We start from the raw sequence: 15,033 nt of genomic DNA, 5'->3' as shown, positions 1-15,033 counted from the left end.
GATCCTTGACTTTTGTGTTGATAATAAGTCCCCTCCCTGTAATTAGTGCTCTGATTTACCAGAAATCTTTATTATTATTTTTTGCACATAGTCCAGTCCCCTCTTCTGTCTTCCATGTTTTTTTTTTTTTTTCTGAATCCCCTAGCTCTCTAAAAGGACTTGATGTGGGAGCCCCAGCGTGGAAACCACTAGAGCCCCAGGGTGGAAGGCACTGGAAAGTGGTTTAAATTTTTCTTCTTAGAGGTAATTTTGAAGTTTATGGTATTCTCTTTCTTCTGATTCTGCCGAAGACATGGGATTTTTGTGGTTCTATTTGTTCTTAATTTTGATGTATATAGTTTTTTGGAATGATATGTAGAGAGATTCAGATTTAGGCAATTGTCAGTACTTTTGTTCCCTGTAAGCCTGGAAAATCTGCTTCATGAGAGCAATTAACATTTTTTCTATGGTTTAACTAAAAAAAGATAATTTTGGACATTTTCTTGAATCAGAAAAGTATTATGGCATGTGACATGGCATTTGCCCTTTTAAAATGGTTGGATTTTGCAAATAAGGGACTTTGGAATTTTATTCTTTCACATAACAGATCAGTAGAGTAGTTTTACTATTTTTCATGTAAATTTTGAATTCCAGATTGTTCTTACACCTATGTGTGGGATGTCTGTAAAGTTAGGTTAAAGTTGCTACGTAATACCTTTTAGCGCTTTAATGAAATAGTGAATTATTGTTACTTGACCTTTTGAAAAGGTCAGTAGTACATTTTGTTTCATTTTTTTAAAGGACATTTGAATGTAATGAAAGTCAGAACTGCAATATTACCATGAAAGTAAAGGTTATGGGGTACATTTAATTGTGTTCCTCTATTTTTGAAACTGCTTTGAGGGAGACTCTGCTAAAATTCTCGTGGTAATTGTTTTTCAAGAATTTTATTACTCTTTTTCATTTTATACTGTTGGAGTAAAAGATTATATTTCTGTTTGTCTTTTTCTGCTTACCTTTGCTCAGATTTCATGTGTATTATCCTATTTAAGGTACAAAGTTTAAGCTGCTTACCCATTCACTTTCTCAAGAAAGTAAAACTGAATATATTTCTCAGAGAACTGTCCTTCTTTCCTTGGAAAGATTCTTGAGTAAAATTTGGTCTTTTCAAATGTATAGTTAGTGAATATTTAAATTAAATAACTTAATATTTTAGGGATTTTATTAAAGTTGTGCGAGTGTGGGAGAATTAAACACACTCTGATTTATGAAAATATTTCTGTCTATATATTTAGATTATTTAAATATATTTTCACTTTATTAAACTCTGGAAAATTACAAATATGAAACCTATAATTATTATATATGACTTTACATTATGATTTTTTCTTCTGTATTCAAAGCAATTTGAAGGAATTTCCTTTTTCTTTATTTCCTAAGAAATAACATTTAAATTTCTTCTTTATGTCTACATTAACAATTTCTTAGTATTTCTTATTTATGTGAGTAACTTTTTCTTTAAAAACAAAATCCTATCTTAGTGTTTTTTTTTTGTTTTTTTTTTTTTTCTTTTTGCGGTATGTGGGCCTCTCACTGTTGTGGCCTCTCCCGTTGCGGAGCACAGGCCCCGGATGCGCAGGCCCAGCGGCCATGGCTCACGGGCCCAGCCGCTCCGCGGCATATGGGATCCTCCCAGACCGGGGCACGAACCCGTATCCCCTGCATCGGCAGGCGGACTCTTAACCACTGCGCCACCAGGGAGGCCCCCTATCTTAGTGTTTTGATTACCCAACAATCACAAAGTTTCTGACAGACATTTTTGAGTTATTTTCCCTCAAATGCACTATTCTGTTGCTTATATTTTAGCAAGTATTTGGATAAAGTTGATACCTTTTAGAAAATAAAGGAAAATGTTGCCTTTTTTATGTGATTGTGTTTGACTTCTCTTTAAGTGAAAGATGAAATGAACCTTCTTTTTTGAGTGAACCTTCTTAATGTTTCCCACAGGGAAGAGATTTCCATCTTAGAATATTGCTGCCCAAAGATTTACAACTGAAGAATGCAAGGTGATGTGTTGTTTTGTTATATACAGTACATGCATCTTGGTGGGATGAGCAGTCGTTAATCTGGTATAAGCTGATTCTAGTCATCAGAGTTCTGCCTAAAATGCTTATTAATCAGTTAACCAGAAGCTTTTCTGATTTTTCCAAATCAGTGTGCTTTGTAAATGATTTTCCCTGGTGTTGAAGTGTTTTTCAATGGTAACACATTCTCTAATTTACTTATTTTTTAGTTAAAGCAGTAAACAACAAGTGAGAATATTTGGAGAATACAAAAGAATTAGAAAACTTTGTTTCTAACTTTGACTGATGTTAATTATGTGTATGTTCAGTCGTGGGAAGACCCACATTATCAGTTCAGTCCTGATAGAAATTAGGTGTCAACATGGGCTGTTGGTATGGACAGCCCTTCAAGGAATGTCAAGAGACAAGATTAGAAATTTAGGATTTAGGTAGCGCCTAAAATCTCTTTTCTGCTCCAGAATATCTGAGGGTAGGAAGGGAGGAAGACTCCAGAGACAGTTACAGTAGAACTGACAGGATTTTGTGACTGGTTAGAAGTGGCAGGTAAGACAGAGGAGTGGAGGATTCTTTTCAAGTTCCTAACTCAGATCACTAAGCTAGAGAAGAGATCACGGATGGAAGAAGTAGAAGAGGAATTGTTTTAAGACATATCAGATGTTAAATATCAAGAGGAGATTTTTAGTAGGTAGTAGTGGTTTGGTGTGGAACTTGAGCATGAAACTTGGAATGGAGACGTATGTAGAAGTCACAGTAGGCGTAGGATTTGGGGCCATGAGTATGGATAGACTTTCTAGTGCCTGCATGGATAGAGTGAGAAGAGAAAGCCAGTGACAGAATCTTGAGGGCATGACAGTGTTTAAAGGACTGGTAAATAAAGAGGACTTTGGAAGAAGACAAAGGATTGACCAGAGAAGTAACAGGAAAATCTCGACAGTTGTCTCTGAAGCCAAAGAAAGAGAGGCTTAGAAGGGGAATGGTTAACAGTGCTGACTGTTGCAAAGGGATCAGGTTAGATTGCATAGGTTTCATGTAGTGGTTGAAGCCAGCTTTTATTGGGGTTTTGGGAGTGGGTAAATGGGTAGAAAGGAAATGTAAACAGTATAAACTACTCTGAAGAACAGGAGTGGCCAGAGAAGTGTGTGTAGTCAAGGAGGAGTTACAATTATGTGGTTTTTTTAAAAAAATAAGATTTGCTTGAACAAGTTAATATTACGGAGGAAAAAAAAACGAGCAGAAAATAAGTTAAGGATACCACGGTAAAGGGATAATTAGTGGATTGATGTGATTGAATTGGTGGGAAGGGGTGGAAAGCACATTTGGTGAAGGGGTTTCCTGTGGGCTGTTGAATGAACTACTCTGCCTCTATGATAGGAGATAGCAGTGGAAATGAGGGTTAGCAGACCAAGAATGGAGGGTCATGATGGTTTGAAAAGCTCATGGTTGGGAAAACTCTGAGGGGCCTTCTACTTCTAGGTAAGTAAAAGCAATTCCTAGAAGAGTTACTTACCTAGTAACATTGAGAGTGCAACTGAGGTGAGCCAGTAGATAGATGAACATTAACTTATCACTACTTACACAATTAAAAGTATGTCCTTAATCTGGAACTGGAAGAAGAATAGATGGCTACATATGCTTTTGCAAATACAAGTTCTGTATATTATGATCAAAACTGTTGGTTTTATTTAACCTCTCTTGGAGAAGAATCCAATTCAAGAAAACTTTGCTTTGGATATGTTAAATTTTTTTTTTAAAGTACTGTTTTGTTTGCATGTTGTTTGCTGATTGCCGTTATTTATATTTTGAATAAAATTAGTACCAACAGTTGGAAGACATCATTTTCAACAGTACCCATGATAAAAATATTATTAACTTGTCAGCATTATCTTTATGTCATTCTTTTCTATGTATGTACATGTTTGAGTTAGCATACAAATAAGTTTTTTCCTTTTAATTCTGAACAATGAATAAATGATGTTGTTCCATTAAAATTTTAGATTACTATGTAGTTGGCAGCTGAAAGCAATACTTAACGGATATCATCACGTAGTGCAACAGGTAAGTCCTTTAAAAGGTTTGTTTTAAGCGAGGGTAAGAAGTTACTAAATATACTCTATTTTAAAGACCTATTTTGCAGAGTGTTACAACTGGTTTAGTAGTTGCTGAATTCTGTAGGTTTCATCTCTATCTAGCAAATATTTTAAGGATCCATATTTTATATAACATGTTTCCTGTCTCAGAATCCTCAGCACATCTCCAGCCAGCATTTGTGTCGAAACTTTATTTCCATCCTTGAGACTTTAGGGTCTTCAAATGCATACACCCATATCCACCTGAATAGTGGTGGTACCAAAAAATCCCAGAACCCATTTAGGAGTTGAAAGATATCTGTGGCAAAAATGCGATTGTAGTTCAAGATTAGCAACAGAAAAGGTGAAGTGGAAATCACTTAGGATCATGCATGCATATGTAATGAGAGTAGATGTAAAGGCAAAGGTGGCATAGGTGAGATATAGGCAGGATTTATTTAGTTATTCTTTATTTTAAAAAAAATTTATAACTGTAAGTTTGTACTTTTGACATCCTTCACCCGCCATCCACCTCTCCATCCCAGTTCAGTTATTCTTAATGTTTAGTTTCCTCTACCTGAAAATTCCTTTAAAGATTTTTGTTGTTTGTTTCTCTAATCAGTTACTGAAGCAACTGAAAATAATGAAATGCCTCTTGTAGGAAAATAAATGGAAGTAGAACTGCCTTTCTTTTAATGCTTTATTCATTTGTGTGTTTTTCCTGATTTCCTATACTTTCTCTTGTAAAGCAGGTTATTATCTATGAAATTGACAATGACAGTTACTCTCACTTAAGGCAGTACTGAACCACAAAGAAATATAGGAAATAAACTATTTGATTTGTAGAATGTAGGCTGTCACTGCTGGCAGTATAATTATAGCAGATTTTTAAGGGGATGTTTAAGTTATTTCTCTCTGTTTTCTCTTCACCACCCCTTCCCCATCCACTGAGACTATATTGTATACTAAATTTTAAGAAATGAATCTAATGAGATATCTAAATAGCTTGAAGAAAAACTGTTAATGAAGACTAAGAATAATAATAAATTCTATAACAGTTTTTCTCCACCAATTCACCAAGAGAATTCCTAGAAAAAGTTCCAATTACTTATCTCCTCCCTGCCCTCCAGTTGGTCATGTAGAACCCAGTATTAGTTTCAGTCTTTGTTTTATTCCAAAGTCCAGTTGAATGTTACTATTCTTGCCTTGTGTCATTTCTAACTTTAGTAAATATGCATTGGGGGGGGTCAGCAATTATTTTCTGTAAAGGACTGGATAGTAAATTTTTCAGGTTTTGTGGAACCTTAAGATCTCTGTCATAACTACTCTACTGTGCCCTCGTAGCGCCGAAGCAGCCTCGACAAGAGGTAAATGAATAGGTGTGGCTGCACTTCATTATGACTCTGTTTACAAGAACAGCCATTGGGCTGGATTTAGCCTCTGAGCTGTAGTTTGCACACTCTGGTATAATTTATTATTCCTCTCTAATAAACTACAGGGGAAATATTGTATAGAAGAAGGGAAAGTCAAAGACTTGTTCTACAAACATGTGCCCACACAAAGCTGTGTTAAGATGTGAATCATATGTCTCATGTATTGTTGAAATACCTTTGATTACTATTTTTCTCATGTAAAGACAAATTTACGTATCCACTTCAGAACTGTGTGGTGGTAGTGCAGTGCATCAGAAAAAGTAACAAAAATAACATTTTGATTTTAAGCAGAGAAATGATGTAGAGATTTGTCTAAGAAAGCAATTTTAAATGAGAATTTTTTTGCTTTCTTTTATTCTATAATTTCTTTTAAGAATCAAAGATTTCTAGGAAATGGAGCCATGACACTTTAATTCATTATACTTCAGAAGTTATTTCGTTTTTGCCATTCTATTGTAACTGTTCTACCTTATTGAAAGATTGACTTTTTGAATTAATACAGGTTAGTTGTGAAAGGACAAAATTAACAATTATAGGTAGTCTTTAAGGTGAAGGAAAAAAATTAAAATAGACAGTTTTATTGATTAGTTAATTCATTGCTCTGACTAGATTCTTTTAATTGTATAGATTTCCTGATTTTTATATTTTATGTTCCTCTTGACACTCCATTCATACTTTTTTTTTTTTTTTTTTGGTAAATAGTGCTGTGGTTTGCTAGATTGCTAAACTTGACAGTAGTCAGTGCTGAAGAAATAGAGGAATGTGTGCGATTTTAAGTGACATTCTTACATAATTCAGTATATCTCACCAAAATAGATTTGAGGGCTTTAATTAGTCTTTCAGAATGAAATTGGTAGGAATAATAGGGTTGATGACCAATACTTTAATTCTTATACTTTTAAGATGTAGATATAGCTAATACTTTTTTTTCCATATTCACATGGGCTTGGATTTTATTTCCATTTCAGCACGTGGAATATTCATTGTACACATGAAATTAATTGGAAATGTTGTTTTGATCTAGAGAATGCAGCACTCTCCTGATCTAATGAGCTTTCTAGTGGAGTTGAAGATGGTTTTGGTAAGAATTTGTTTTCTAACACTGTCAACATATTCTGTAAATCTTGAATGTTTTTGTAATTCCTTTAAAAACCAAATGATTAGAACTTAAAGCTTCTCAACTCCCAATCATTAATGTCTTATTTTACTCTGTGCATAAATGTGGATGGTACTTTTCTGAAACTGCATGAGGAGTAGAACTATGTGTAAGAACCAATTTGATTGTATCCTAAACTGGGCACACTTGACACTAGTCTTGGACAGGTGGTGAAGAAATAAAATGTACTTCTGGTCTGTTAGAGAATGTAACATCTACGGAGAGATTAAAAAGGCACACATAAAGATATAATACAATGTATAAATAATTTTGTATACAACTACAGATTTCTGAAAAATGTGTTAGGCTTCATTCCATATATACAGTTACATATGATAATTTATTATTCAGTTAACTATACATAAAATACTTGATTAACAGAAGAGGGAAGACTACAGAGAATACCCATGGGCCCATGACCTAACTTCAAAGTTTTGCCAATCATATTTCTTCCCCTACTCTTTTAGGAGAAAGGGACTGGAGCATTTTAAAAGAAACCCTGGACATTGTATCCATTTCTCCATAATATGTCAGATTATACGTCTAACACTTCAGTGTTTTTTTGTCTATTTTAAAATATGCTGTTATAATCCCAATAAAGTTAGTGCTAATTCTTTATAGTTGCTTTGTTTGTATCAGTAGGCAAACACGGTCCACACATTATATTTAGTTGATATGTCTCTTAAGTTTCTTAATTACTTCCTATAGCAGCATCTCTTCTTCCCTTCATCGTTTTTTTTTTTTTCTTCTCGTGCCATCTACTCATTGAAAAGCCAGATTATGTGTCCTATAAAATTTCCTGCATTCTGGATTTGGTTTATTAGATATTCATGGTGTCTTTTAACATATTCTTCTACATTTTTTGTAATCTGGCAGTTAGATCTAAGGGTCTCAACAGAATTGGGTTCATTTGTTCTGGTAAGAATACTTTGTGCTCTGTACTTCTTACCCTGCATCAGGAGGTACATGGTGGCTGATAGTTCCTCGTTTAGAGGAGTTAAGATTGATCAATAGGTTTAGATCCATCTAATATAAAGTTTCCCATCAGCCTATCACCTACTGATTTTAGCTTCCAATGACAGTCATTGACTACATCCGCTATTTCATTAGGGATTGCAAATGGTGATTTTTTAAAATCCATCATCTACATTTATTAGCTGAAAATCTTTTACAGAGAAGAATTTCCCTTCATCAGGTATTTGGTTAATTTGAGGCATAGCTTATACTGGAGAGATAGGATAAATGCTTGTTTCTTTTTCCTTTTTTAAAAAAGTCAATTTTTAGAATAATGAGTTGGTGCCTAGCAACTCGAAACTAATGCTTTTTTTAAAAAAATATTATTATGAACCCATGAGTTTTTTAATATTTGATTAACTTTAGTCCATTGCAGTCATTATTCAGTGCTTAAACTGTACCATTTTTGGTCAGTGTAAGCCCCTTCATGTTGGCTCCTGAGTTCTTTTAACACAATCCAAGCTTTGCTTTATGACACCATTTGCCCCAGTTTCATTAACTCATCCTATTTTTCTGAAGAGCTTTGGTTTTTTTTGTAGGAAATGGTATTTGGATGCCACAGTCTCAAAACTGGAGTGTTCATTGGTATTAATTCTAGGCCTTTTCAGTGGACAAAGCCTGAAAAAAATGCTTTTTAGAAAGAAAACAATCATGAGTTCATTTCAAAATTTTCATTTCAAATTTGGCTTAGGGATTTTACGTCTTTGACTTTATGCTTATATCTCTTTTAAATCTGAAAATTTTCATTTCAAATATTAATATAGTTATTTTAATGTTTTTACTCGTATGTTTTACTTATGCTTTTCCCATATCTATAAAATATTTCTTTATATTTGTTTTACAAAATTACAATACCAATATATAGCTACTAACAGCTGAAAGCAGTTTGATATTTCTTTGTGGTGCTTTTTGAGGCCTTCTTATTGTTAGAAGCAGCTGCCACATATTCAGAGCTTATTTACTTGCTAGATTTGTCTTGAGTCCTTTTTTTAATCCTCATAACAACCCGCTGAGGTGGAGCTTTGGTGAAAAGTTTGGGATCAAAATAAAGAGTATAAAAAAAATCAGATTCTAAAGTTTAAATTTTGACTAATAAATTTGTAAACCCTAATTAATAAGGATTATCAACATTCATTATCAATTTCGTCAAAGGCCACAACAGGATAACCTTAAAAAATGTAAGGTGAAGAAGTGAAGCGTATTTTGGTTTACATCTCCTTGACATTGAACAAAAGTTTGAAAAGTTCCTTTTGTCTTTTTATCATAATTTTGATAACCTGTACAAATAGGACGAAGGCAGTGATCCCCAACCTTTTTGGCACCAGGGACTGGTCTTGTGGAGGACAATTTTTCCACGAAGCTGGGAGGTGGGGGGGTGGGGGAGATGAGGGGATGGTTCAGGCGGTAATGCGAGCCATGGGGAGCGGCAGATGAAGCCTTGCTCATTTCACCTGCCGCTCACCTCCTGCTGTGCATCACCTCCTGCTGTGTGGCCCTGTTCCTAACAGGCCTGAGACCAGTCCATGGCCTGGGGGTTGGGGATCCCTGGAGTAAGGGAACCAGAGTAAAAACTGTATATACTGTGGCTTGTTACTACTGAAACTAACTTTAAGCTCTATCGGTCATTTAATTTTGAAGAACTACTCATTAGTTTAAAATAATTGGAGATTGATCTCCAATTCACAATATTCTATTTAGTACATTTGTTATTGCATTTCTGAGTAAAATGAGACCCTATACTTTAGCTTTCTAAAGCAATTGTGGACAGAGTTGGTGATACTATTGCACATTTATGGCACTGTACCTAAAAATGTAAGAATTTGTAGTTTATTGGGTTGTATTGTTAGTAATAGGGTTCATTTAATATAATCACTGGTGAAAGTATTGAGAATGTTGCCCAAATGAAATCAGTAGGTGTTGATCTTATTTCAGGAAATTTTGTTAAATCTCTCCTGGAGTTTCCTAGTAATAACTAGGCGTATAGTAGGAGCTTGTACATATCTGATAAATGAACAGTTGTTTCTTTGCGGTACGCGGGCCTGTCACTGTTGTGGCCTCTCCCGTTGCGGAGCACAGGCTCCGGACGCACAGGCTCAGCGGCCATAGCTCATGGGCCCAGCCACTCCGCGGCATGTGGGATCTTCCCGGACCGGGGCACGAATCCGTGTCCCCTGCATGGGCAGGCGGACTCTAAACCACTGTGCCACCAGGGAAGCCCTGAACAGTTGTTTTAAAAGAACTCAACAGGGTAAATTATTTTATTCCTTTTTTATGGCTGAGTCACTGAGTGCCTAAGGCCTCAAAACTTGGAAATGTTTAAAATTAGGAATTTAAACCTGTTTATAAAGCCTGTTTTCTTTCTTCCATGTACCTTTGCTTCCTTGTCCACAAAGAACACTTTGCTTCTCTGCCTTTGCCCTTTTCTCTGTTACAGTTCTAGAATAGGAACAACTTGTCTCACCCAAGGTAGAAGGCAGAGTTTACAAATGTCATAAACCTAGATAAAGTACATTTTTATTATTATCCAAGTTTATTTTTAACCTTCAGTATACATGAATAGTAGTAATTAATATTTTTGAATTTAAAAAATTTCCAAATAAATACTGTATAGCTATTACATCTGTAAGTCCAGGAATGATATTGACATTATTATTAGTAGTATTAGTAACAGGATAATCTTAATAGTACAAATTTATTTCTGTGGACCATCAGGCTATCTATATACAGCATTAGGTATTTAGTTTATAAAAAAGCAGTATACTTTTTGTCTTCTGGGAGCTTCCCTTCTAATTCACATAGACATTCTGGGCTTTACAAACCTGCTTTCACAGTTTGGTTTGTTTGCTTGTTTTTATCCTAAAGCAGATTTAGAACTCTATTAAAGTAGTTTCAGTAAACAGTCCTGATCTTGAAATGCTGTTTTGTAAAAATCTATTCTTTCTAGTGTTACCTCAATTTAATTGTCTCCTATGCTTGTTAAAAAAAAAAAAAAGGATAAGGACTAATAAATATATACTTAAATAAAAATTTATACTTATTATTAGGGTTACCAGAAGTATTTATAATTTTTATACTTCTTCCCATCTGGTTTTATTTATTATATCTGGTTTTTAATTTCTTTATTGGTTTTTATTAATTTCTGGTTTTATTATTTCTTTTTATAATAACCTTTCGATAATCCAGACCATATGAACATCTGTATAGATACATTTATTTTTATTTTCCAAATAGAATATTCGTCTAGGTTAGCACCTTCGAAATAACTGGTAATTTTCAGCCTCAGCAACTCTAGTGATGTTTGTATTGCTTGTAAAAATGTAAATTTTAGTTTTGTTTGGGGGAACATAAACCATCTTAAAGATATCATAGGTGGGCTTAGCAGGGAAAGGAGCTGTGATCTAGCCAGATAGATGACAAAACACTTAGCTGGTCTGGGGGTAATACAGCATGTAAGTCAGTGAAAGAAATTAACAGGTATATATTTATTGTGATAATGAAGGGTTTTTGTAAGAATGTGATTCACAAAGGTGTGCAAATGTGTCAGTCTAGGCAATGTACATAGAGTTCAGGCTTTTCTTTAAAGGTACATGTTTCTTTATATCAACAGGAGTAGAAAAATAGTGAATCCTTGAGAATGAGGGGGTTTTGTGTATGTGTGTGTGTGTGAATTTTTTTCATCTCCGATAGGAATAATAGTCTAGGAGAACATGAGAGTCTTAAGTTTGTATGGTATAATAATTGACAGTTTTACATGACCTTCAGTACAGTCTTTTACCCTTTTCATGTCTTTTTTTATGAGAAGGGGAATCATTCAGCTGGATTTTCCATAAAAATAATGGATAATTTAGTTAGGTGCAAAGATTACAGAATTGTGTTTCATAATCAGGTACTAATAATTCATTGTGTAGCATTCCTAAGCTGATTCAAGTTTTTTCTTTTAAACAGGAAGTTGCTTTAAAGAATAAAAAAGAGCTGTATGTACTACCTCCTCCTCCTCAGTTCTACTCAAGCCTTATCGAAGAGATAGGAACTCTTGGTTGGGATAAGTATGTCTATTTTAAAATGTTTTAGAAATGCCTTTCTCTTACGCATTTCAATTTAATATATTTGCAGTTTTAGCAATTTATTTTGTACTGTTTTTAGTCAAAAGTGTCATGTAGTTAGAGTATCTGATTCTTATTGTGGCTGTGAATTAAAGGTATATTATCCTAAAAAAATTGACCTACAAGGTAAAATTCTAAATATAATTTGGAAAAAAATAACATTTTTATGTACACAGTAAATTAAGATGTTACCATATTTTCACTGAACATATAACGTTATTTTCTTTTTTCTTTTAGTTTTAATGAGATATAATAGACAAAATTTTTACATACTTAAAGTGTACAGTGTGATGATTTGATATACCTATACATTGTGAAAGGATTGCCACAATTGTATTAATTAACGTTCATCACCTTACATATTTGCCTTTTTATCTGACAGGTTTTTTGTGTTGGTTTTCTTGTTTCTATTATATGGAGGGGAGAATTTTAGGAATTTCTGACTGCCATTTTCACTGACATCACCCAATATATTTAGTTTTATGTCTATTATCTTGCTGTATGTTTTCTATTTGTCTCATGTATTTTGTGTTTTTTTCTTCATCTGCCTTTATTTGAATTAATCACAATTTTTATTATATTTTTCTTTCTATTAACTTGTTAGGTATACTTTTTTTTATTATTTTAGAGGTTACCTCAGAGATTACAACATACACATAGCAAAATATACATTGTTATCTTTACCAATTTTCTTATATTGTGAGGATCTAAAACTCTTTAATGAATTTTCTCCGCTTTGTTGTGTTGTTGTTATAATGCATTTTAATTCTATATTTAAATTTGACCAACGTTATTATTGTTGTTTTTAAAGTCAGTATTTTTATACATACACACACAATTATTTCTCCCAGTGTTCTTCATTTCTTCCTTACTGCATTTCTATCCTGTCTAGAGTAATTTTCCTCCTGACTGAAGAATTCCCTTTAATGTTTGTTTATTGAGATAAAATTGACACAGAACATTATATTAGTTTCAGATGTACAACATACTGATTCAATATATGTATGTATTATGAAATAATCACCACAAGAAGTCTAGTTAACATGAATACGTACACAGTTACATATTTTTTTCTTGTGATGAGAACGTTGAAGATTTATTCTCTTAGCAGCTTTCACATATACAATCCAGTTGACCCTTGAGTGTCACGGGGTCTTATATGCAGATTTTTTTCAATAAATATGTACTACAGTACTATCCAATCTGCTGTTGGTTTAATGTGTGGATGTGGAACTGCAGATATGGAGGGTCAACTGTGAAGTTATAGGTGGATTTTCGACTGTGTTGGGGGTTGGTGTACCTAACTGCCATGTTCAGGTCAGCTGTTCAATATTATTAGCTTTAGTCATCATGCTGTACATTACACTCCCACTAATTATTTTCTAACTGGAAGTTTGTGCCTGTTGACCTCTTTCACTCATTTCACCCACCCTCCACACCCATCTCTGGCAACCCCTAATCTTTTCTCTGTATTTATGAATTCAGTTTTTTAGTTTTTTTTTTTTTTTTTTTTTTTTTGTGGTACGCGGGCCTCTCACTGTTGTGGCCTCTCCCGTTGCGGAGCACAGGCTCCGGACGCGCAGGCTCAGCGGCCATGGCTTATGGGCCCAGCCGCTCCGCGACATGTGGGATCCTCCCAGACCGGGGCACGAACCCATGTCCCCTGCATCGGCAGGCAGACTCTCAACCACTGCACCACCAGGGAAGCCCTAGGGTATGTTTTTAGATGCCACATTATAAGTGAGATCATACAGTATTTGTCTTTTTCTGTCTGACTTATTTCACTTAGCATAATGCCCATTATAGGTCATTCAGGTTGTTGCAAATGGCAGGAAGTCCTTTTTTATGGCTGAAAAGCATTCCATTGTGTATATATATATACACCACATTTTATTTATCTGTTCATCTGTCAGTGGACACTTGGGTTGTTTCCATGTTTTGGCTATTGTAAATAATGCTGTAGTGAACATGGGTGTGCAGATATCTCTTTGACATTGTGATTTTGTTTCCTTTGGACGTATACCCACAAGTGGAATTGCTGGATCATATTGAAGTTCTGTTTTTAATTTAGAGTGCATATACATTTATAATTGCTGCATCTTCCTGTGGATTTTCCCTCATCGTTAAATGTTTCTTTTCATATCTAGCAATATTTCTTGCCTTAATGTCTACTTTGTTAGATATTAGTATAACTACTAGATTTTAATGCTCTGTTGAAATTCTCCATCTTTTTCTCTATTTTTTTAAATTGTTGTTTTAAAATTTTTCTACCTACTCCCATAAGCTAGATCCCCTTGAGTCTCTTTTTATTTTTTTATTTTTTTCTTGTGGTTCTCTGTCATACAGTCCTGGATCTTGGCATTCCTAGCGCTTTTATTAATTTTTGTTAATAGACTTAATTTTTTTAGAGTGGTTTAGGGTCATCACAAAATTAGGAGGGTACAGAGATTGCCCATATACTTTCTGCCCCCAAATACACACATAGACTCCACCATTATCAGCATCCCCCATCGGAGTGGTACATTTGTTACAATAGATGAACCTACATTGACACATTGTTATCACCATTGTTATCACCCCAAAACCATAGTGTATATTAGGATTTACTTGTAGTGATGTACATTTTATGGTTTTGGACAAATGTATAAAGACGTGTATCTGTCATTATAATATTGTACAAAGTAGTTTCATTGCCCTGAAAATGCTTTATGCTCTACCTATTCATCCCTCCCTCTCCCCTGACCCTTGACAACCACTGTTTGTTTTACTGTCTCCATAGTTTTGCCTTTTCCAGAATATCATATGGTTGGAATCATACATTATGAAGCCTTTTCAGATTGGCTTATTTCACTTAGTAATACATATTTAAATTTCCTCTCAGTCTTTTCTTGACTCATTAGTTTTTAGCACTGAGTAATAGTTCATTGTCTGGGTGAACCACAGTTTATTCACCTACTGAAGGACATCTTGGTTGCTTCCAAATTTTGGCAGTTATGAATAAAGCTGCTGTAAACATCTATGTGCAGGTTTTTCATGTGTACGTTATTTTTCAACTTTGTTGGGTGAATACCAAGGCCTAGACTTTTTTTTAACAGCAAAGAGTAAGGGTTTTTCTTTACTTTCACAATTGAATCAGTACAAAATTGAATACCGTATAACAAAAAAATATGTAAAAACCTTAAATCTCTGTGTCTCTTC

General features: G+C 34.3%; 1 protein-coding gene across 2 annotated transcripts in view; it reads left to right on the top strand.

Annotated features, from left to right (window-relative positions):
* Positions 1–15,033, top strand: part of FANCL (FA complementation group L) — an 85,531-nt gene that overhangs the window by 7,797 nt on the left and 62,701 nt on the right. The window contains exons 2-6 of one of the 2 annotated variants that reach the window (XM_060117292.1): positions 146–243; positions 1,987–2,045; positions 4,058–4,118; positions 6,587–6,643; positions 11,678–11,778. In XM_060117292.1, the coding sequence (XP_059973275.1) occupies positions 6,590–6,643; positions 11,678–11,778 (155 nt within the window). In that variant the 5' untranslated portion in view covers positions 146–243; positions 1,987–2,045; positions 4,058–4,118; positions 6,587–6,589. The remainder of the gene's footprint in view (positions 1–145; positions 244–1,986; positions 2,046–4,057; positions 4,119–6,586; positions 6,644–11,677; positions 11,779–15,033) is intronic. The other variant, XM_060117291.1, reaches the window with a different exon arrangement.

The sequence above is a fragment of the Mesoplodon densirostris genome, chromosome 14 (assembly GCF_025265405.1).
Source record: "Mesoplodon densirostris isolate mMesDen1 chromosome 14, mMesDen1 primary haplotype, whole genome shotgun sequence".
Taxonomy (NCBI): domain Eukaryota; kingdom Metazoa; phylum Chordata; class Mammalia; order Artiodactyla; family Ziphiidae; genus Mesoplodon; species Mesoplodon densirostris.
This window is presented reverse-complemented; position numbering and strand designations above follow the sequence as displayed.